The 25292-nt window shown below is 41.2% G+C and overlaps 1 protein-coding gene across 1 annotated transcript in view; it reads left to right on the top strand.

Moving 5' to 3' along the window:
• DOK6 (docking protein 6) overlaps positions 1-25292 on the top strand; it is a 1595884-nt gene that overhangs the window by 1382882 nt on the left and 187710 nt on the right. The window contains exon 4 of the mRNA XM_044066258.1: positions 15536-15725. Within this exon, the coding sequence (XP_043922193.1) occupies positions 15536-15725 (190 nt within the window). The remainder of the gene's footprint in view (positions 1-15535; positions 15726-25292) is intronic.

Below are 25292 nucleotides of genomic sequence, written 5' to 3' on the forward strand. Positions count from 1 at the left end.
TTAAGGGCTGTGACTGTTCGGCACACTGGCTTTGTGAGCTATGTGTTGCACGTGTTTTGTTTTGGGGTAGCGGTTGCTTGGGTGTCTGCTTTGGAGGTCTCTGCTGCTTAGGCAGATTTTTATTTAGAGCCTCCGAGTATGTTTTTGTGTGTTTATGTGTTTGGTTTGCTGTCGTGGTAGGTCTATGTGAGACTGGAATTGTAGTGAGTGTGGTTTCCTTCTACTCCTGACTGGTTACGTCATTACTGAGTTGAGAGAGCTTAGCCTCCAGTTTGTCTATATGGTTGCATCTCTCACATGTGTTGTAATTTGTTGGGAGGAGGAAACGGTTGTCTGTGTGCATGAGGCAGTTGTAACATTGCCTCAAGATTCCCAGATTCACCAGCTGGACCGGAGAGGAGATTGACAACTGACCTTTGGACATGCTAGAATAGTATTGGGAATTCATTTATAATTGGAAAAAAGGGACAATGGGGAACAAGGTACTCAAGGGGAGTTTGTGAGGGTGTAGTGCTTTTAGTTTTTTAGTGCTGACTTATATAATTGCTTTAGTGAGCACGTGCCAGGTAACTTAAAAGCAGTGTGTTACAGGTAACTTAAATGCAAAAATGACAAACGGTAACTTTCTTTCAAGTGAAACAAGGAAATAAGTACAGTAAGCAATGCAGATATCACTAGGGATCCACAAAAGCGCTGAAAAGCCGCGCTTTAGGTGGAATTACCATTTCAGGGAAATAAGCAAACAAACAACAAGCATACAAACAAAGCTAGATTCAGCAGGCCTGGATCTAGTCTATGCTACAGCAAACAAGGTGTACCAATTTCAGTAAGAAGCAGTTCAAATATGCAGGCACTATAAGCCTTTAACCAGAAATTCCCAGCTCAGAAGGGCAGAGTCCAGCCTCTCCTCCCACAAGAGTGCAGACCACAAACCCTCTTAATGTAAAATAACTGGCCTGAAGCCCAAGTGCTTAAACCAGAATTAATACACTTTTAGAATAACAGACACTGAGCCCTCAATCAGCAGTTCGAAACTTAGAAGGATGTAAGCTACCTGTTCTGCCACTACAGTGCAGACCACAAACCTTCTGAATGTAAAATAACTGGTTTGAAGCCCAAGTGCTTAAACTAAAAGGCTTAGAATGAGTTACACCAAGCAGTAATAAATACAATTGAATACTATTAAGAGGACGCAAAAGCAAAATAAAGTAGGAAGAAACACAAATACAGTAAAAGCAGATAACATTTTTTTTTTGAGTGAGCAAATGAGATGGGCCCAGGGGTTACAGGACAGAAACAAGTGCAAATGCAGGCCTTCAAATCAGAAAGTTGAAAGAGATGGAAGACAACCCAAATGGCCAATAACTACAAATTCTGGGCCAGAACCACTCCTTATGTGGTAGACAGGTTACCTAATGCTTACCACTCCCACTGATAAGCTAGAAGGCTTCCATCCAACACAGAAAGGCTTGGGGGGCTCAGAAGCTTACAAACAGTCCTGGATACAGCAAATCTGTATCTGGAACACTAATTACAGGAAAGGTGGGAAACAGCCTTACATTTTTTTTTTTTTTTCAGAAAAGTAGCAAAAACAGTAGTAAAAACAATTCACATGCAGTGCAAGCTGGAACACTTGAGTATGTAGCAATATTAGTCCACACACAGTTTGAAAAAATGTAATTAAATTAAAAAGGACTAAAAGCAAGTGCAGAAAGGGTTTATTAGGTAGAATGCGGTAAAGAGATGGGACTGGGGGGCAGGTACTGCAAAAGCCACCAAATTTAAACTACAACCAAGAACAGGGAGGGTGGGGGTGGGAAAGACAGTTTCAACAGAGATGTGAGGAATCACAGTGCAAATTATAAAACCAGAAAAATATATACTGATCTCTGTATATTTGCAGAACAGCAAGACAACAGATATCTAAGCAACAATTTAGCTCTATAATACAGAATAATACAGAAAAATATTTTGTTTGTGAGGATTCATGTCAGTGAGGTTATTCACATAGTTTGCAGGTGTTGCACATGGGTAGGCATTGTGATGCATTGCAGGTCTGACCTGTATATTGTGACAGGACCATACATTATGTGTACATGTGGTAAATGGCCAATAGATTTGTGCATTATGATGCCTGATAAATAATAACAGTCTCACCTGCAATGGGCTGCTATCGCAGCGGAATGCCAGAGGCACCTAAATAGGAGTAACACAGCAGTATGAGCATTATCCACACCTGTATGATGGCTACAGGGTGCAATGTGCTTGTTAACACATACACCAGTACATTAGACTATACTATGGTGTATGCACATGTGTGCATACACAGAGTAGCATACTATAGTATGCAGCATGTGTGTATACATGCCTTGCATATGATGTTAAATTACATATTGTACAGTGACACATGCAACTATATAGAATATAGTTGTTATAGGTGCAGTACTGACTTACCAGGCAACTCCAGGCTCAGTGGTTGAGAGACACCCACCTCCACAATATCGGCTAAGGCTTGTGGATGTTGTTCTGCAGGTGTCCCCAGGTTGGCCAGTAGCTCCTTGGTACATGTGAGTGGGGGCTGGGTTGGTGGTCCACCACCTGTTGCACCCTGTTCCCTGGCGATTGCATTTGCATGCTGTTTTGCCCATCTAATGAGGTCTGTACAGTGTCTGCGTACCTGCTGGTATGTGCGGTTGTGGCCGCCCACATCATTAACCCTCCTGCAAAGTTCCATACACAGGGCATCCTGCTGCTGTGCATCCTGTGGCACATGGATGAACAGGATATCATGATTGTCATGTAGGTACGGGATGAGGGCCTCATCCTTCAAGTGGGTATAAGGGGGTAGCCTTGCAAGCAGCATACCTGGAAGACATAATGATGGAGACAGGTCACAGTAACTTACAGAGACATACAGAGCTACAGCTGAAAAAACATGTGTATCGCATTTATTACAATTAAATAGTTGTATTTGCAAATCTACATGACACTGACACCACTGACATATTTGTGTCACACACGTGACACTCAATGGTGAGTGGATATTATCACCATATATGTGTGTGTGTCACCTGAATACATTGCTCATACTCCATGTGGATGCTGTCTTGATGTGGGCATGTCTGTTTGCCTGTACTGGTGTTCCTACCTATCAGCACATGGCTGGATGTGTCCACATTAATGCAGTCGACCTTGATGCTGTGTATATGTCACATATAAAGACTTACACTGCCTTAACAGACATGACCTGTGACCCTGCAGACTTGCTCATGTAAGGTTTTACATATATGTGTTCTGCCATATACATCTGCATGGCACTGTACAGCAATTCAACATCCTGCCATGCATCACCTGTGTTGCACATGTGATAAACATGGGACACTGGCTAGCCAGATGGTATTTGCAGGGATGGATATAAACTATAGCATGTACAGTCAAAGTCAACTAGTAGGCTATATGCCATGGGCCATGTATGAATCTAGGATGAAAGGTTACCTGGCTTTAGCTGACAGGCAAGTCTCTGGGGCCAGATGGAGCAGTGCCACATTACTGATCCACAGGGTTAATGATACATTTACCATGCGGTCATCACACCATGTCTGAGAGGGGAGTGATGTACAGCTTTGCTGGACAGGAATGCTTAGTATGGCAGGACTATGTAAAGTGCATGGGACAAGGATCTGTCCAGCATGTGGTGATCCTAGTTCTTGGAAGGTGGATGTCCATGAAGTATGTGTTTGAGATCGGGATGTGTATGTGTAGCATGTCCAACATCACTGGGTTGGACATGGATTTATTCAGGGTATGCATCATACTACATAGTGGAGATGGAGAATGGGAAGGCTGGTGTAGGCCATCTGCACATGACCAATACCCCTTAAAGGAAATATGTGATCTGATATGGGTCACTTGAGTGTTGTGTATGGCTGGACAGTGATCTCTATATTCATGGATGGTACCCTGTCATGATTAGGGTTGCCACATATGACTACCTGGCAGGTGTGGTGACGTAGCTATCACAGGAAAGACAACTGCCCAGCTGCATCCCTTACACACAGTGTCCATTATGTTGACTGCTGCGTAGGTGGTAGTTTATGGGTACAAGGTTATTAACATAGGGGTGACAATGCAATATGTAGCTGTCAGATTGTGGCCATATGTAACACACACCTCACCCACAAAGCCCCTTCTGTATGTTGTCCACAACACTCTTGAGTTGGCTATTGCTCCTAGGTCATAGTCATTTGCATACTTCACTAGGCAGATGCCTTCTTTTTGTCTGTGTGGTATGGACTACAATGAGGGGGAAAACAATTAATTAGCCCTGTCTTACTGTAGCTGGCACTGGTGTGATGAGCATGTATTATTCAGACACCTTCTGTAGTGTTGGTTCTGCCAGCAGTCCCATTGCAAAACACTCCTGTGACATAGGAATGTACATCGAGTGTAGGTGGAACACAGTATGGGTGATGATGTCCTATGACCTGGCAAGGTTATGATATGCAGTGTGACATCAACCTTACTGTCATCTACATCTGTATTGCTGACATCAAATAATTTTGGTTCATGGCCTTTCAGACCAGACTCAGCAGGGTAGTAGTGCAGTACTTCCCATTATCAGTGGTGTCTCCCCCTTTGTGGGTTGTGATAGCTGTTGGTGTGCACCATTCAGTGTGTACACAGCCTGACATGGAGCTATGTTTTACATGATGTGTACATGGAGAGCAACTTGTTTTGCCATATGTGTTTGATACAACCTGTGATGTGGACAGTTCCCATGCAGCCTGAGTGCAGCTTGTACCTGCATAGTTGCGGGTACAGGGGCTCTGTAGTGTACATGGATATATGATTGTGTACCTACTGGTGGGGTAGTGTGTTTATGTTATCCAAGACCCTATCTGGATTCCTTATTCATGCTAAGCACTTGTTCAGAACTTGTAAGCACTACGTAAGCTACTAATTACTATAGCACTCAATCTTCCTCATTACCTAGAGGTAAACAGGTTTTGTACATACTGTTCTCACTTGCTTAGAATAAAATAGCTCTTGTACTCACTTTCCTCACTTATCTAGGGGAAATTAGTTTTATATTCAGGCATGTCCAAGGGTCAGCTGCCAGTGTTCTCTCCTGTCTATCTGATTAATATGGACATCTTGAGGCAATGTAGACATTGCCTCATGTACACAGACAACCCTCTCTGCCTACCACCCAACACTACATCCTGTGAGAGATGCACTTATCTAGCCAAACTGGAGGTAAAGCTCTCTCCAACCAAGCCTGACCCTGACAGTCATGTGGAGAAGGTAAACATTCACACCACACCACACTTATCACATACTCTCACTGAATCTACCCCACCATTAACTGAGAAAACTACTCATGTACCAACTCATTAGCTCAACGCTTTCAGGAATTCATAAACACCAATGCCCTGGATCAACATATCCACACACCCACCAGGGGAAACAATATCCTAGACCTAGGCATTACCAACATGAGTGACCGGTCTTCCACACCTGAAGTCAACTCCTCGTTGGTCCGATCCGGCCATAAGCTGAACACCGGTGATATCCACATCCTGCCCCCACCCCCCCATTAAGGAAACCACAGTATAATATGTCTACAAAGCCAACTTCATGCTTCTTAAGACAGACGTGGTGAACGTCATGACACCCATGCAGATGGACAAAACTGTTACAACTGCTGAATCCTACACAAATGCACTCTATAAGCACTTACACGAGTGCATTGATTGTGCTATCCCAAACAGAACCAAGATGCTATTAATTAAGGAAGCCAATCTGGTGGTCCCCTGCCATAAACAAACTGTACAACAGGAGGAAGACACTGTTGCAAAAAGAGAGTACAATCCCATGCATGGAGGAGCTCCCTGGTCAGCCTCAGTAAGAAGGTGAGATCCCTTATACGATCCTCAAAAGCTAGCTACGAAAACAAAACTGCCACTAATTCCAACAACAACCACAAAGCATTCTATAGCTATGTCAAATATCTCAGTGTCAACATCCAGATCTGCTCTGAGTTACAGCACAAAGGCATGAACATTACAGAACCAACTGATATTGCCAACATCCTGGCAGATAGGTTCAGTGCTACCTTTCCCCCCTCTCATCCCCTAAAGGGCCCATATCTATACAGGAAGAGTGCAGAGTCCCTGTACTCACAACTATGCAGGTAAAAGCTGCAAACTCTAAAGCCAATAGCACAGCATCCATGGGACCAGACAACATCCCAGGCTGCGTTTTACACGAACTTCAGAACGTACTGTCTCCCCACCTATGCACCATGTTCAGTAATAGCCTCGCATCAGGCTTTGTGCCCCCTGAATGGAGCACAGCAACAGTTATCCCACTCCACAAAGGTGGTGCCACAATGGACCACGGGACCTATTGCCCTATAGGCCTGACTAGCCTGGTCTGCAAGGCTATGGAGCACATAATCATGGATCTCAGTCACAGAGACATTGGGTACCTCCAAACCTTTGACCCCTCCCAGTTTGGCTTTGTTAAGGGCAGATCATGCCTCCTAAACCTAGTGGACTTCTTAGAGACAGTTACCAAGGCATTAGATGAGGGTAAGGAGGTCCACACAGCCTACCTAGATCTCTCAAAGGCTTTCAACACCATTCCCCATTCTGGTATTATCGACATACCTATCCGCCTGAACATTAACCCCTACGTCATATGATGGTTTGCAAAGTGGCTCACGGACAGAACCCACACAGTGGTTGCATACCCTAGGTCCTACTGTATACCAGTTACAAGTGGCATCCCCCAGGGCTCAGTCCTAGGACCCCTCATGTTCGGTATATAATTCTCTGACTTACAGGCAAGCACAGGAGGGCTTTGGCTGAAAAGGTTTGCAGACGACTGCAAACTAGGGGACATAATTGTTTCCCCAGCTGTTACAGACACCCTCCGGAAGAGTCGCACTGGGGCGGAAACCTGATGTCAATGTCATGGCTTCAAGCTGAATGCCAAAAAGTGCATAGTCATCCCCTTTGGATATAACTAATTATCCGCGGACTACCACATAGGTGCTAGTCCCCTACATACAGAAAAGGTAATAAGGGATCTGGGAACCCCAGTAGATAGCAATCTCTCCTTCGATACCCATAATGACAAGGTGGTTAGAATATCCTTCTACGTGGCCCCCCTAATCTCTAATGGATTCGCATCCAGAACAAAGGAGGCCCATTTGTGCCTCTACTCATGACTTATTAGACCCATTAAAGGATACAACACCCCATTTGGGATATACCTTACAAGACAACTGCAACAGCTTGGAAGACCAGAACAGTACCACACCAAGAGTATTACTGACCTCAAGCAGATGACCTATGTGGCCCAAGCTAAGAAACTCCAGCTGTACTCGGTTGCATACCGCATACCCACAGGTGATCTCTGCTTGAAATACAAGGCCCATGTCCAACCCAATATTGCTGGATATGTTCCACCTAAACAGAGGCCCCTGAGAGCCACATGATCTAGGGATATACACCTAACCACAACGATGACTAGGATGTGCTGAACAGATAGATTCCTGACCCGGAGACTCCCCATGCTTTGGAACATGATTCCAATGTATATCAGGCAGGGCCCCTCACTAGCACTCTTCAAGGGAAACCTTGATATGTGGATGGGAGACAGACATGTACCCCGGGGATTACTGCAGTGGCTCTGCTGGTCAGAGGCATAGGGAACTAATGGCTCTGCCATTCAGAGGCACAGGGAACTAACCTATGGGGGTGACAAAAGCCAACACACTCTAGCTAGGCTTATAAATACCCTTGGTAAGACAGCCTAGTACCTACCTTTGTACTTATTACATGTCTTATGTGCATGGATAGTTAACTAGCTCTTCCATTTTACTTTGCTATCATACTGATAAACTGTCGGGTGACTACAAGTCATATGTATCCTGTTATTGTGTATTGTAAATGCCAATAGACATAACTAATGTTTGCCTAGCATAACATTAATGCTATGTAACTTGTAATACATATCTGCCTACAATACTGTACATTACACAGTTATTGGCACAATATCCCACAATGCAAATCATAATTGCACAGTGGGCCAACCTTTGACATGTTATTCTTAGTAATACACCCATACATATGGCTACTGTTACAATATATCAACATATACTATCCCCTGTTATAGCACATACTTGCTGGACCAGCCCTGCCACTGCCAGCGGCTGGTGAGGAATATTTGTGTTCAAAGCCCTTATATAGCATCCCATGTGGTATATGCGGTGTTTGCCTTGTGACCTACAGCAGTACACACATAAATACTACAAGCGTTACTATACTCAACAATACATCACTACAAGATAACTGTTTCCACTATATGGATTGCATGCACTTTAAATATTACAGAACAGGTACTAAATACACAGACATACTAAGTGTTCTACATACCTTATTAGTAACCCGAGGTGTCGTTGACTGTTGATTCAATCCTTTTCAGTTTCTGTTTCAATCTTCTTTGTAATGTTCTGCTGGTATATACGGATGGTTTGAATGTGTGATAAGCCATCCTTTTCTAGTTAAATATCAGCAACATGTGCTAGCCTGACCACCAATTGGTGTTCCAAAGTACTTAATTAGATGCACATCAACTGTGCAGCTACTCCATTAGCTGGTACCATGACAACAGTGGTGTATAATTGAGTACTCTACTTGGGCGTTGTCCATTTGCCTTACTTTCAAGGAAGACGGCCTAGATGTGTTGTTTGTGATGTATTTCAACAGCTATATGGAGACAGACAAAGATATATTAGCTTCATGACTCCCGTGGATTGTGTGTAATGGCTAGACAATGTTCTACATGTGAGTACAGCTGTTATATTTAAGAACATTGCTACTCATGCAGGGTTTTTTTTGTACCTGATACTTCTGCAGATGTTTCAGTCTGGCAAGGATGTTTGGGCACTTGAAGGCTGTATGGCTATGCATAAACTGTTATGTGGTGTACAGTGCGCTCACCAGACATCCTTGATTTGGTGTACATGTGTATCAGTAATTGGTAATACTTTCCTGGTGTGCACACAACCCTCTGAAATGGGATTAGTGCAAACAAACCCTGTAACATCAGCAGCTGTTCCATTGTATAACAGCAACTATTTCACAAAGGGCCATGTTAGTGTGTCTCTGACAAGGTATGTTAAGGCTTCTGCAGATGTTGTACAGTGAGTGAATGATTTGTGATGTTATTACAGTTTGTATTGTAATTAGTTTGGGTGTGGGGGTGATGTTGGTGGGTGTACATAGCAGATGCAGGTGTGTAGGAACTGCTTTTATACATAATCGATATGTGCGTGAAGGTTCCTTCCCTATTTGAACACCTACCCTTTAGTGGACTAATACTATGGTAATTGCAGGCTGATTCATTAAGGCACTGTTAAGTGGTTCCAATATAGCATGCAGGTGATGTTAGTCCTTGAATCCTTTTGTCAATACATCAGAATGTAATAAAGTGTTGCTACATGAAAGCTGTGTATTTCTGTCATAGGTATTTGCAGTCATTGGAGTTGTGTTGGTGACTGATCCTCTTTGGCTAGGGTTACCACCTTTTCATATGGCCATAGTGGGACATTTTTGGGACACACATCAGATTTTACAGGCCGACACAAACCCACGGTTAGTACAAGGGATAGAAATTTCCTTTCTTACCTAAATATAAGCTTATTCTTGTAGCAGTTTAGTTGCTTACCCTGTTTCTTGTAACATGTAGATAGTTTAGATACAGAAAGAACTATTGTATGCAACTATTACATTACATATGGGACATAATTATGTCCTACAATCTCAGGACATTTACCACTTTTAATATATTTGGTCAGGACACAACCACCCAAAGAGGGACTGTCCCTCGCAAAGTGGGACAGGTGGTAACCGTATCATTGGCTCATGTCCATAGCACATATTTGTAATAGGGTATAGGCATATACTCTCCATATCCTTTGTTCATAAAGGTTGTTCGTGGCGGAATGTGTGATTGCTATGGTCCATGTTATACTCATATATGAACACTTCAACCGCTGCATACGGGATACCTATGGAATCCTGAAACCACACAATTCCGACGCCCACAGTACCGGGCCCAGACTCCCATACCCCACATTACTGACAGTGACAGTAACTCGCGAAAGTAACACGAATATGGAACACACACACGCACACACAGACACACTGATACCAACCACATCCAAACAAACCATCCTACACTACGTATGAGCAGGTGGGCAAGCCCCCCTACACCCCCCCATGTGGGTGTCTGTGCCCCCCACACCCCCCTACTTTAATATTCTACCTCGTAGATCGCACAAACAGACGCACAAAGCTAACCCACACCCACACATTACAGTCTCCCAGGAACACACACCACACTCAGAACACACACTTACACACACTACAGCCCTTAGAAACACACTTACACACATTAACCTACCTGAACTGCAACACCAGAAGCACTGACTAACTGTCCCTTAACATTGTGATTTTAAACCTCGCGCTTCTGGTGTTTCTGTACTGTGTTCTTTCAGACTTTAAGCCTCGTGATTACACGCGTCGCTATGTCAAGCAGTCGGTATGTGGTAGGTATCCCATTTATATGTACCTCCATGGTTATGTAGATGTTGTTAACCTATATCTATATATCTACATATATATGTATATCCCCATATATTGACATATCTCTCTCTATATCTATATCTCTCTCTATATCTATATCTATATCTATATCTATATCTATATATATGTATATATAACATACACCTTTCATTGGGTAGATGCCGGTTTGTCCTATTTCCACACATTCCTACCTTTTGTGTTTTATCCTGTCAGTATACACAACTGTCATTGTTACATCTCAAGAAGCTTAGTGGTATGTTATTGTGAAGATTGTGTACATGGTTGCGTGTTCTAATCCTGGCAGTGGTATTTTACCTCTCAGAGCAGGCACTGGTAGTGCAAAGGTGATAAATGCACATTTCAGCGGTTGTGTGTTCCACATGTTTATTATTCTGTGGAATACTACCTATATATGCAAGCTGTGGTTAAGGTATACTATGTAACATGTAAATCATCTGAGAAGATTCCTGTCATGGATACTCCCCATTATTTGGAACTACATCACAAAACCCCTCTCTAACACTCCAGGGAATCCTTGCAGAGTGGGTGGGGAACAGTGGATACACCCCAGGTATCTCGCAATTGGCTCTGCTCCACAGAGGACAGTTAGTTAATCAATGGGGTGGCAACAGTAGACACTTTTTGGCTATGCTTATGAGTGGCCTCGGGCAGTTAGGCATGTACCTACCTATGTATCTATGAACCTATACATACAGTATGGACACATGCTGATAGCTTAATTTACTGTTCAGGTATCGACTTACCTTGTGCCAATGGCAGTTGTGTGTACAATAGTTGAGGGCTACCTATGTAGGATGCACACAGCAGGCCACCTATACATGACAATTTACAGGTGGTCGTGTGTGTGTGTGCCATCCATGTTTGCTGTGTGTGCAGATGGAGAAGGGTGTCAGTCCATAAATGCCTGCACTGTCAGTGTGTGTGCTATATGTTCCCTCTTTGCCAAGGCATGGACATACTGGGCATGCCTCCGTCTGCCTACTGGGGCTGCCACAGGGTGTTCCTAGTCTGAGTCCCTCTGTGCCTGTGGGTCCCTTGGCAATGGTGGTGGGCTGTGACAGCCTTCACCATTCTGTCCCTGCTACAGCTGTTTCCGCAGGATCATATTGTGTAGCATGGCACATACTATGAAGATGTGGGTACACATGCCTTGAGAGTACTGCAAGGCTCCACCAGATATGTCCAAGCAACGGAACCGTGATTTCAGCATCCCAAACACACGCTCTATGATAATTATGGTTTCTGCGTGTGCCTCATTATGGCGTTCTTGCGTGGCTGTGTGTGCATTTCTGATGGGAGTCATCATCCACGGTTCCAGTGCATAGCCAGCATCCCCCACCAGGTGGCCATTATGGGATGTCCCCACTGGTAAATACCTGATACAGCTGTGAGGCATGCCAGATGTGGGAGTCATGATAGCTTCCAGGGTTGCCAGTACACACATCCATGATAATGCCCTGGGTATTGTACATGACCTGGCAGTTGATGGAGGGGTATCCCTTGTGATTTATGTAGTGCCTACCTTGCTCACCGGGTTGTGTCTTGATGTGTATGTGCGTGCAGTCTATTGCACCCAGTACCTCCGGGTAGTCTGCCACACGGTGGAAGAGACGCATATTGCTGGCCAAACTCCTCCTGCATTCGGGGGATATATATGTGCTCATTGGCATGTGGTAACATGGCATCCAGGAACTGGTGAAGTACCCTGGATGCTGATGCCTGTGAGATCCCCATGACATCCCCAGTTGGCCCTTGGAAGGTACCTGTGGCTAGTATTCTCAAGCTTACACATAACTTTGTGTCCACTGGGATGGGTTCCCCTCTGTTACTTCTGGCTCTGAGGCATGGCTGGCACAGCTCAACAAGTTGCTGTATGGTGTCCCTGTCCACCTTGTAATGCTCTATCTCCAGATCATGTAGCCCCTGGTAGGTTACCCTGGGTCTGAACACTCTTCTCCTCCTCTGGTGCCTGAGATGGTTGTCAGCATCATCCTCCACACCACCGTCAGTCTCCAACACATGCTTTTGAATTAAAGCTATGGCAGCCCCTAACATGTACATATTAAAAGTTCCCCATCTGTTTACACCAATGGTCCACAGTGTCTGAGAATACACAAGTGTGTGTGTGTGGGGCTTTCACACCTTATACTTTTGTGCAATGGATGATGCTGGTGTAATTGGGTGTGTATGTGCAATTCCGGCTGCGGGGTATCTTAATTATTGGTTTTAGAGCAGGTACTGCTATTGTGGAGCCTTTGGTGTTGACTTACTCTTGGTTGCCATGATTCATCTATTGTCCTTTATTTCACTTTCAACCCAATTCCCCTCCCCTTGTCAGGCATGCATCCAGCTGCCTGCTTTCTTGTTTTGTACTTTTACAACCCAGGATTGTGTTGGGAAATGTGTTATGTAGCTGATCTACTGCAAGTTTGCTTTGTTCTGCTGTGACAGTTCTCTTTTCTTTGCTGTACGGCACCTCCCCTTTCCTGTTCTGCAGGTAGCTGCTAGCAGCCATGTTAGCTGTTGTCAATGGCCCACTGTGGGTTCCTAGGTGTTACTTACTCATTTGTACTCCATTTACCATGCTGCAGTATTTCCTTATTGTCTTCCCATATCCTTCCTGTTTCAACTGTGGTGCATTCCGCGCACAGCCATTTACCAGGTTTCGAGTGTGTTTTCATCCACGTTCACATGCACTTTCGGTTACCTTGTGTGCTCTCAGCTAAGCAAAGCTATGGCTACTTCCACACACCCATCCTGCGACTTCGCTTAGCAACAGGCAACCCAGATTAGCAATGCTCCAATGTGCTTACAGCTACTGTGGCGCACCCCTGTCTTGATGTCATGTTTACCTCCAGGCCACTCCTCGGTGTTGTACCGCTACGCCGTGTGGTACATCCTTATGCCAGCAGGGAGTTTGCGATTCAGTATTACTTGACTCATTTGCATGGCATTGACTACTAATTCCTAGTTACCGCGCAGAACACTGTCACAAACCCTTAGCAACCCTTGCCCCATGGTTGTGGTGTAGCATGCGTGCCATTGACTGTTATGGAGAATTCATGAATTGTGTTACATTGCAGTTTTATGACATCTAAATATATTTTCCTTGTGATCCCATTTGCGCACTGATGCACTGCGGTTTTACTTTGCGTTAGTGTGGCCATGACATTACATGTTATTTTTTATGTGTTGTGCATGTTTTTGTGTCATTGGCTATATATTTAGCCATTGGCATATATTAACATTATAATACGTAAGTTTGGTCCGCTTTCATGGCTCCGATTTTATGTTTGAAAAAATGTAAACCGTTTTTATGGTTTACATTTCTTCATGCTTACGCTACGCCTGTACCACTTCATGAATCACTATATACCTTCATTTACATGCTACACTGGTGCGCATGGGGTAATTAGCATACATGCACCAGGAGCTGTGCAGCTCTGGCGTATGCTGGTAGTGCACATGGAAACAGCTCGTACCTGAATTGCTCGGCGGCCATATTTGGCGCTAGATCGCTGACGCTACTCCGACGCCTGTTGTAAGCTTCATGAATCCCGGGGACTGTGTTCAAAATTATGAATTAGAGCTCAAAAAATATACTCACCAGAAAGTATCAACACACACCATTGCTTTCTACTGCCTGATATTCTTCTCCTTCTGGGATGAATATTCCACCTCTTGGTCCCTCTGTCTTCAGATCTGTGCATGAGGGAAGAGGCTTTTGTTGTTGTAGCATTATTTTTAGAAGAGAGGCCAATGCAGATTAATTCTGGTCAGAGTAGGTGTTTTTTCTGTACTGATGCTGTTTACACAACATGAATTTGAAGTCAGACTAGCAGGGTGTGCATTGGATTAAGTTATGTTTATGACCAGAAATGGTATCACATAACTTCTTCTGCTCTCATCAGAAATGTTTTAAACAAGATTCTCAATATCTGTTTTTAACATTTTTATGTGTTCTACCAGATGTATGTCTTACTTTTCAGTACTTCCTTTCTTTCTTTGCCCCCCCATCTCTCATTTACACAGACTTCAGTGATATATTAAAACATAACTCCATGGCAACTCCTCTATTCAACACCACAACAGTGCGTCTAACCTTTTTACTCTTTAGAAAAAAACTGGCCTTCACTTTTTGTCTCAATGTAAAAAAATAAATTAACTTTTCTTTTTTTTTCCTCAGACTTGTGATCTGAATAACCATAGATTGAAATTTACATCTAGTGCTTAGAAAAGCTTGTACTTAACCTGAATATAATAGTCTGACTTGTCTAGTGTACAACATGTGAAGCATAACAAATGAATGCATAATTCTGACACACTCATCCTGTTAGGTGCAGCAACACAAAATTACAGCATTTAAAAACTGACTTTCGATATAGTAATATTCTTACCATAAAGTATGAATGATAACAAATATGCGGGTCTATATTATCTAATCAAAATGTGAATTCCGCGAACTGCATCTACATCGAAAATGCAGTTCAGTGAATTCGCTCTTGTAGGGGGGCTGTGCCCCCCACACCCCTGCCAATTATATATACCAACTCTGAGATAACACTGCAGTGAGGAAAGGGTAAATTTTCCGATCTTCACTGTACCGCTATCTCACTATTATCATTTCGCTGAACTGCATTTCCGATGTAGATGCAGTTCCCGGAATTCACTTTTTGATTAGATAATATAGACCCCAAATATGCTACCTCCACCTGGTATATCTAGAGCTTTCATTTTAATGAGAACAGTTCTGAGAGTGTTTCAGTTGGCTATCTTTTTACTGTATACTACAAACTATAACATTAGTAATTTTACAGATATTAAGATCCATTTTTGTTCTGTCATGTTTTTTCTAGAGAGGTTCAATGTGTACCTGATGCCCACACCTAACTTGGATATTTACGGGGAATGTACCATGCAGATCACCCACGAGAATATCTACCTGTGGGATATTCATAATGCCAAAGTTAAACTAGTCAAATGGCCTCTTAGCTCATTGCGGAGATACGGGCGGGATTCCACATGGTTCACGTTTGAGTCAGGCAGGTAAGTTTTAAAGAGGTCTGAAACATATTTCCTGAATGTGACATTCGATATTTGTTTCTTGCTAGGCATATATTACTGCATGAATGCATCTAGAACACCACATCTTTGTGTCTTTTGTTTGAATCCTTTCAGACACAGTTATTAGTCTTTTTCTGACTGGTAGGAACATTTTGTATTTATTCATCATGTTTTATTGTCAGTACTGAGACAATAATTTGCACTTCCTGTTATTGGTACAGTTTCTGATTTTCATATTAATTGTGTTATGATGGAGATACATTAATGTTTAGATTATTGACTATAGACATTAAAAATAAATGCAAATGCCTTTGGCTTGCTTGATAAAACAGCTAAGAGAAATTAGAAGTGCATTTGAAAATCATAAATCAAAGCTTACTGTCCATTAAGACATTATAAGTTAAACTAGACTGTAACATTCACTAGTTTTATTGCAGCAGCACACAGTCTAGATTTTGTACTGTCTTCAGTAAAAGAAGCATAGTGTTTTTTTAAGAAATACTTCCACTAACTTCATTACTGCAGCAGAAGTGACTAAGGTACATTCAGACAATGTCCACAGTGCATATACCTAGCTCCAATAATAATAATCATATATCACATCCTTTTAACATTCACAACACTCTGTAAGTATGGAGAATGCCTGTATATGTGTTTGGATATCTGGAAGAGTCCACATATAGACTATGTACTGCAATGAACTGACCTGCTATTTACATGATTCAGAAACTTGAGTATGCAGGGAATGAGTTTCTAGATTTTCCTGAGAATACAGGAATATTCCTGTAGAGTAACTGCATCAGAAACATAAAAAAAATGCCGTGTCTTAGCAGAGCAAATATGTCATTCACCATAACACCACCAAGCAACAATATCAGCATTTAAAGTAAAACAAAGCTGTGACTGGCTTGTATTTATAAATGTAAATATATCACAGACCTAGTATTGTGTACTCAATCACAGTAGCACAACTGCATATAACCCCCCCCCCCACACACACACACATTGAGGTTGTTAAACAATATAGATCTACATATGAGTAGATCCCTTTGGTAAGTTGATATGCACATGACTGCTGCTGTGCATGAATGATGAATACACCTAATACTTTTTTATGAAACGTTTCTACCCACGACTATAGAGAAGCACCGAGGAAGGAGGTGCTGTGCCATCAGCCAATGTGCAGTTGCAACATATAGCATTCAAAGCAGTACCTCTATACCTCTATTCATTGTGCTATGTGCTTTGTGTAATATATGCACAAAGCCAATGTAGCTGCCCATTAATAATACATAATATACAGCTACCCTCTAGGTATAATACTATATATTGTGAAAATTCATACAGTGTTATCCCCTTCCACAAGGACACCTTTGTAAGTACACCCTAGTACACATCATATTTTATGCCACAGCTGGCAGAGTGTATAAGGACCTAGGTAGTATAGCCAGTTTACCAGACCAAATGCCATGTCATAATACTGCCTCCCTAAATTTGTTGTTAAGCATACACACACACACACACACACACACACACACACACACACACACACACACACACACACACACAGATATCCTGCCCTCTGTCTTGCTGTGTGATACTCATGGGCCACATTCTCACTAAACATACCCAACAGTAAGGTGCATGAGTTGTCCAGGCACACAGGTAAGGATATTTTTCCCAATCGAATGAATAAGCAGTCAGCATGGCAGAATTCAATAAAGTCATAGTTCCAAGGTTTAATAAAACAGCACATGGGTAAGGATATATTCCTCCTGGATACAGGATTAGACTGTATAGTCTCTATCCTGGTACACTGAAACCACAGCATTGTGCAGCCATAGTGCAGAAGGCAGCAGGTGTAAATGATTTATATTCTAGATTGTAGACCAGCCTATACAAATTACATTCCCTTATATTTACTACTTTTAATGAATAAACTCTATTTTTATTTCTAATTTATGACAGTTATATAACATTTGAATAATATTAAAATATGTCTGGAAAACTGTATGTTTCTAAAAGTTTAAGTCTCAGTAGTAGAAAGAATGAAATGCCTTTTCTGTGGCCAGACTAGTAAACGATAATTGATTTTTGTCACAGTTGGCATAATTACTTGGTCTTACTATTTAAACAATATAATCCTGTTTTGCTTCTAATTTTAGAAATTACTTGATATTCGTCTATTAGAGATGTCAGTATTAATTTTATTTTTTATAGAATTTGCATAAGTATAATCCATGATCAACACGTACTAGTCTAATATATTTTTTATCTTGCTTATGTACAGGGTAGACAACATATGTTTGAATGAAGAAGAGATAATATTAAGTCTTTGTCATACATTTATAGCTGCTACTAATAGAATCATAGAGCTAGCAGGCCGTTAAAACATACCAGTACCCATTTAGGCCTGACCTTCCTTTTCAAAGAAGGTCTGGACGGTCATAGCAGAGGTAAATTTATAAATAGCTGTACAATTACCTAGCTCTCTTCTGAACAAAAATAGTAAATTGTATTGCTTAATTCTGAGAGAAAGTGTGTTCTAGATAAAGGATAAGTGCTGCATGATAAATCTGTTTCTCCACCTTGTTTTGTTTATGTAGATTTAGGTCTCTGGCCCTGTTATTTGTAGGTCTGTTTGATTTATGAAGGTATAAGGTAATGATCATATAAAGAGGAAAAGTGATGGTATTGCTTCAATATTTTCAATAACTACCACATTTCCCTCTACAACACACCAGTACCAAAATTCAGTTCAGCAGAGCTTCTTATTACTTTCCTGAAAATAGACAACTATAAACAAATATCCTAAATTGCCCTGCACCTCCTATGAGGAAGAGACCAAGAACAAGTAATACAATTTGGCTATCCAGAAAAGTAGAATGCTGAAGCAGGACTGAGAAAAAAACTTGGAAAAATATAAAACATAACAATATCTTGACAACTTCAGGATGCTTTACAATCTTACTAAAAAGCAAATAAATAAAGACAAAAAAGTATACCACAATAACTTTCAGAATAATAGTAACATAACCTGGCCAAAAATTCAAACCTAACCCCTCTCCCAATAACTCACCACTCAAAACCACAAAGTACAGCATCTCTAATCAAGAATTTCTCAACATATAATCCTAAACCTGCCCAACACCCACATATTACCACATCCACTTTCACCTTGTAACCTGTGCTCACATCCTACATAAAACTACTTTTAAGCAAATGTATACCATGCTTTATTTTGACTGATGGCCTTCAAAGTGAGTACCCTAAAATAGCAGCCAATCTTATTGCCTATCCTGTGTTAGTCATTATAAACAGGTAAATCCAGAATCCCACTGTCCCTCTCTCTAGAAAATGTTGCTAATTATTCCTCTGCATAAAGGAGGAAATTCAGTAGACCTATAGCAATCTTATCCCCCTCTCCAAAATACTTGAAACATTTATTCCAAAACAATTTCTACTATCACCTGCAGGAAGAACTCCTATCCCATACACAACTTGGCTTCCATCCCTCCCACAGTACTAACACTGTGCTTCTAACTTATATGGATACTGTAAATATAGCTAGAGATAACAGCAAAGTAGTATCCTCCTTATTTCTGGACTTCTCTTTAGCCTTTGACACAATTTGTCACACTTTTACTTAAAATGTCCTCATTAGGTCTGTCTCAGCCCACCCTTCTATGGGTCAAAAAATACCTACGCAATAGGTATCAGTCAGTAAAATGGCACTTCACCCTCTCTCAATACCTACCAGTCACCACTGGTATACCACAAGGCTCTATCCTTGATCTCCTCCTGTTTAGCATTCTCACCAATGCCCTCCACCCATCCACAAAACAGGCCTCCCTAATACAGTATGCAGATGTCTCCACACTGATTTGCACATGTAACAACATGGCACACCTCAAAAAGTTGATCAGGAAGCTTTAACAGTCACTAAAACATGACTTCATAACTCACAACTCATGCACAACCCTAAAAAATTAAACTACTACTTTTTTTCCCAAATCGCTCTCTCATGATGGCTTACTTCCAACCAATACTGAACCCCAAGAAAAAAAAAATGTCCCATTCCTCCCTAAAACTCTTCAACACCACAAAGATACCTTCTCAGTTTCCTCCCTGAGCAACACAATCATCTCATCCAAACCTCACACTAAACTCCTAAATGTCATAATTTATGACCAACTAAAGTTTGATCTCCATTTTCAGCAGTGCATTACAAAAACACATCAAAATCTAGGCCTCTTATACAGACACAAAAAATCCTTCCCAAATACTTTCAGACTCTCCCACGCACAAGTCTTTCTTATCCCCACACTACTCTACGCTGCCCCTGTACTCACGTTCCCTCAATCTAATCTCATGACTAAATTGGAGCTTACATACAACAAAATTACAATATTTGCTTCCAACCAACCTTATCATACTCATCACTGTATAGCCCTAAAAACCTGTATCGGTGTGAATTCCATCACCAAATTATGCTTTCCCAGCTACTCATGACTCACTCAGTCTTACATAAACCATCATCTTGCCCGTCTCTCTCTACTCTCATTCAGCCTTTCATTCGCAACCGTGTACTCCACAGCTCTCAACAGCACCAGCTGCAAGTCTGTAAACCCAATACTAATCTTGGCAAACTAGTCTATAGTCATTCTGTAGCTACAGCTTGGAATAAATTACCACTGAATGTCAGCTCTATCTCTAACTATGACTCCTTCAAAATTGCCCTAAAAGCCTGCAAAAATCAGGGTCATGTTTCTGTAATGACCCAACATAATTACAGCCCTCTAGTAATCTGTATCCTTCCTAGCTGCTACTACAGTTATTTTCCTCACAGATCTTCTTCCTGAATGTTTCTCCTTCTCATTCTTAACCTCATCTTCTCCCTCATTTCCTGCAGTCTGACCTCACTCTTCTATATCTTGCCCTTTCTACTTGTTTTGGTCTTCTTTGATTTTGGACTTATTTGCTCGTGTTTATACATGAACTGTATGTAGTCCTAGTTCTACTTTATTTAATAGGTTCATAGGTAGGTACTAGGCTATCGGCCCAAGGGCCTACGTAAGCCTAGCCAACAAGGTTCCCTGGCTTATGCCACCCAAGAAAGTTATTTTCCTGTGCCACTGTCGAGCAGAGACACAGAAGTGATCCCCGGGGTGTATTTCCTATTTCCCATCCACTCATAAAGATTTTTCTTGAAGAGTGCTAATGAAGAACCTTGCTTGACATAGATGGGTAGCCTGTTCCAGAGTATGGGGAGTCTCTGGGACAGGAATCTATCCCTCCAGCATGTTCTGTTTATTGTGGTGACAGGGTTTAGGTCCCTAGAGCATGTAGCTCTGAGGGATCGGGATTTCTTTAGGTGTAGCATGTCCAACAGCTCTGGGTTTGACATAGCTTATATGTTAGGCAGAGATCACCTCTTGTATATTTGTCTCAGTTTTCACCATGTGAGTTAGTATTAGAGGCTTCTATATCTTATTTTTATACTTCTTACAACTGAGATTGTACTGCCTGTATTTTTTGTACTACTTTGTTATTAACTGCTTGTTTTTTTTTGTCTTGTTACTACTACTGGAGCTTTTCGCCTCGGGTCTCCACTGAAAATGGGCTTCTGCTCAGTCAGGCTAACCCAGTTAACAAATGTCAAATAAATAATAAATAAACAAAAAACACAATTTAAAGTCCTCTCCCTTGATAACACAAACATTGAAGTCACTTCTTATAGCAAATTATTATGGATGGTAGTGGGTGATAATCTTAAACTCGACCCTCATATACAAAATTGCATAAGAGAAACTCATCAAAAACTACGGATGCTTCACAGAGCCAAAAGCTTTCTTACCAATGAAATTAGAATTACACTTGCCACTACTTATTTCCTCCCCACACTTCTTTATGGGGCTCCCTTCCATACTAACTTCTAGGCATCATAAAAATCAAAACTTGAGCAATGCTATAACAATCTTACTAAATTTGGAACAAATACCCCTTTCAGAACCCACCACTGTATAGCAATAAAAAAACCTAAATTGGTTAGAATTACCCCATCAAGTAAAAATATACACAGCTTCTTACTGCCTATAAAATTATCCAGCTTCCATCTGCTTGTCCAGCACTAAATAATATTCTACACAACTATGTTTCCACTCAGGCATTATGCTCCAAAAGCCAAAAGCTCCCATATGTCTACAAACCTATGAAATCTGCTGGGAATTATTTATACTTGTACCATGTTGAATTCATTACCCATATCCATCATGTCAACACCCTCCCTCCCATCCTTCAAAACATTCTGAAAGACTTCCTAGCTAAAATCTGTCTCTGTTCTTGCTCAAGACCAAGATAAACTACATGCCTAAATGTGAGAAGAACCTCTTCATACATTACATCTCCTTACTCTGCCTTTTTCAATTGCTTTATTACTTTTATCAAGTTCCCTTACCTGGCTTTCTCTCTAAATATACCATAAGCCTGCTTTTCTCTCACTTTATTTTGCAATTCCTGTTTGTATTTTAATAACATAACTTTAAGTTCTCTATAAACTGGCTAACATTTATTGAACTATTAAATCATTGTCATATAACTTGTACCTATTCTTAGCCAATGTTTTCATATTAGGTCTAGTTTGGTATAATTATTTAAATTGATAATTGTTTGTATTATTCTTGAAGATTGTAAAGTTATTATTCTTAATATTTTTTACTGAAAATGGGCTTCTTACCAGAGGGTAATCAAATGTCAATCAGTCAGTCAGTCAATAAGTAGTCATGCACTACTAGATTCCTTTGGCCCAATAAGTGAAGCAGATATCACCCATAAGGAGTCTGTAGAATTCTGAATACAGGACTTGAGCTTCCTGTCTTTCCTGGTAGCTCAGTTTTTTAAGCCCTTGATCTTGTTAGTTATGAGCATCTGTGGTCTTTACATTTGCTTGCTGTGTGTAGTGAGATACATCCCGGAGGGGGTATTGTATTCTGTGATAGTCCTAATCAGTGCAAAATACAAGGGTGACAAGGATTTTTTTGATACTTTAAAAGGCTTTCTAACTACCCTGGTTGTACCATGATGGTCAAATGAAAGAGACCTAAACTGTTCCAAGATCTGCCACCACATTCTCATTTTAAAGTGGATTATTGAATAGGCTATAGACTAGAAGAAGGTGTTTATGAAATGTGGTGATATTGCACATTTTGGTGGTTAATTTGAATACAATTTTAGTACACAAATGTAAGTACATGTTGGAGTGCCTGTGTGTCACAGCGGGACTTAAGAATGACACTCAGTTTAAAATTTATCTGCAAACTTGGTTAACAAGAGATTCTCATTTTGTGATGTGGAGATCAGAGAAGTGGATGACTAATAACACTAATTGCAAGACAGATCCCAGGGGAACTCCACTGGTCACCTTCATGCTCTCTGAAGAAGTATGTGGGATCTGTCATTTAGCCAGTTTGCAATCCATTTAATAGCATAGAGGACAATTGAAAGTACATTTATTTTGTTTACTATATTGTCATGAGATATAGTATCAAATGGCTGGCAGGGTCAAGATGCACTGTGTGAACAGTGTGACCACTGTCCACTGCCTGTAACAGTCTCAAAGTTTATCAGATTCATTAGACAGTATCTACTGTAGACCAAGCCAAACTGCCTGGTTTAAAAGTGATAAGATTGTTGTCATTGGCATTAATTAGTTCCATTATGGTATGTTCCATGGCTTTGCATATGAGACTCATAAGACTGATGGATCTGTAATTTCCAAGGTCAATGGACAGGCCACCCTTATGGAGTAACATCACTGGAGCTAAGCACCAAACCTGGGGGACAAAGCCATTTGCTACACTTCAGCTGAATAGATTAAGAAGTGGATTTGCCAGTACTTGTGTGATCCCCCTGCACTTGCCCAGTAATCAATGAGCCTCAATCCTCACCACTAACACCAGTGAGGGACGTGCACATTGGGAGGATGATAGGTACACACACAGTAAAGTACAATTTCCCTTAAGAGCACACAGAGATCACAGTCCGTCTGGGGCTGGTTTCTCCCTCTCTCTCCAGATCCCCAATAAGACTCTGCAGTGGCACAGCTATAGGGTTAAGATCTCAACTGAGTCATCAAGCCTAAACCTCCAGCACCCTCTCTGTCCAACCAGTGCTTTGTGTCCCTGCTGAAGTAGCTGACACACACACACACACACACACACACACACACACACACACACACACACACACACACACACACACACACACACACAGACACACACACACACACACACACACACACACACACACACACACACACACACACACACACACACACACAGACACACACATACACTTTGAGATTTGATTTATCTACCAACACACAGACACTCTTGGGGAAGGCTGACACAAGTTTACTAGCTATGCTTTCTTCTGTCCAGACTATAAGGTAGTACCAGCTGCCACCAACCACTCTTATCAGTTACTAAAAAGCCCTTCCCAAAGGGTGACCAATTCTATTGTGTAATGTTACTATTATCCATATGGTAAGTGTGTCCAAGGCTAAGGCTAGTTAGGAGTGGCCTATGCAGTGTCACCAAATACATGCAAGTACTCTAAGAGTTTAAATCTCTACACAAAACCAGCCACAATTAAAAGGCTTAAATATATTTAATAATAAATAATAAAAGCACAAGATAATACTCATTAATTCAACACAGTAACAATAGAGTTCAGAATCGCAGGAAATATTTTAAATCAACATTGCAGAACTGTCTCACACAAATACAGAAAACATCTAGACTATTCTTGCTATATTCCTATCTCTCCCTAAGAGATACTATACCCTAACTTTCTTAATTACAGAGCAAGGCAGATATAGATGAGAAGCGCTGAAGAGATGTTTACAGGTCCAGAACAAAATACAAAATGCGCTACCTTTCTCACTGAGATAGCTCTTAAATTATTATCAAACATTTCTCCTGGGTTATCTCAGATTACATCATTCTTGTCACCTTGGCCTGTAGTTCCCAGGCTAACAGGAACCAACAAAATGTAACATATCTCTGTTAAAAATACTTATCTCTTAGAAGCTTGCATAAAACTGGAGGTCGTAAAACAATTAACACTTTTACATTTTAAACCTAGTAATTATTTCTGTCTTAAGACAATAGAAAGAAACTCTAACTGTAAACATTCTGTCTTCTAGCTGTGGTAAACACAATCATAAAATTCTTTACTTATTTTTTCAAAGTTTGCAATTTAACTCTGTATGTCCCAATTTCTACTATGAAAATATACATTTGCACAGGCATATAGTCTATATAGATTTCTGCTCTTTTCCAGCAGGGTGCACTGTGGTTACATTTATGAAGCTCACCACATAACATACAGGTTACTTACATTTGTAGACAAGTCTATGGATCATATTAATATTTATAATGACAGAGAATTATTTACAAAATTCTAGCTACTTGGGCTGGCAGCCTTCACATCCCCCCCCCCCCACGAGAACTCAAGCTAGCTTTTCAAGTGACCCTTGAGAAACATTGC

This window comes from Protopterus annectens, chromosome 3.part1, assembly GCF_019279795.1.
Source record: "Protopterus annectens isolate FY-2018-M chromosome 3.part1, PAN1.0, whole genome shotgun sequence".
NCBI classification, from domain to species: Eukaryota; Metazoa; Chordata; order Ceratodontiformes; family Protopteridae; genus Protopterus; species Protopterus annectens.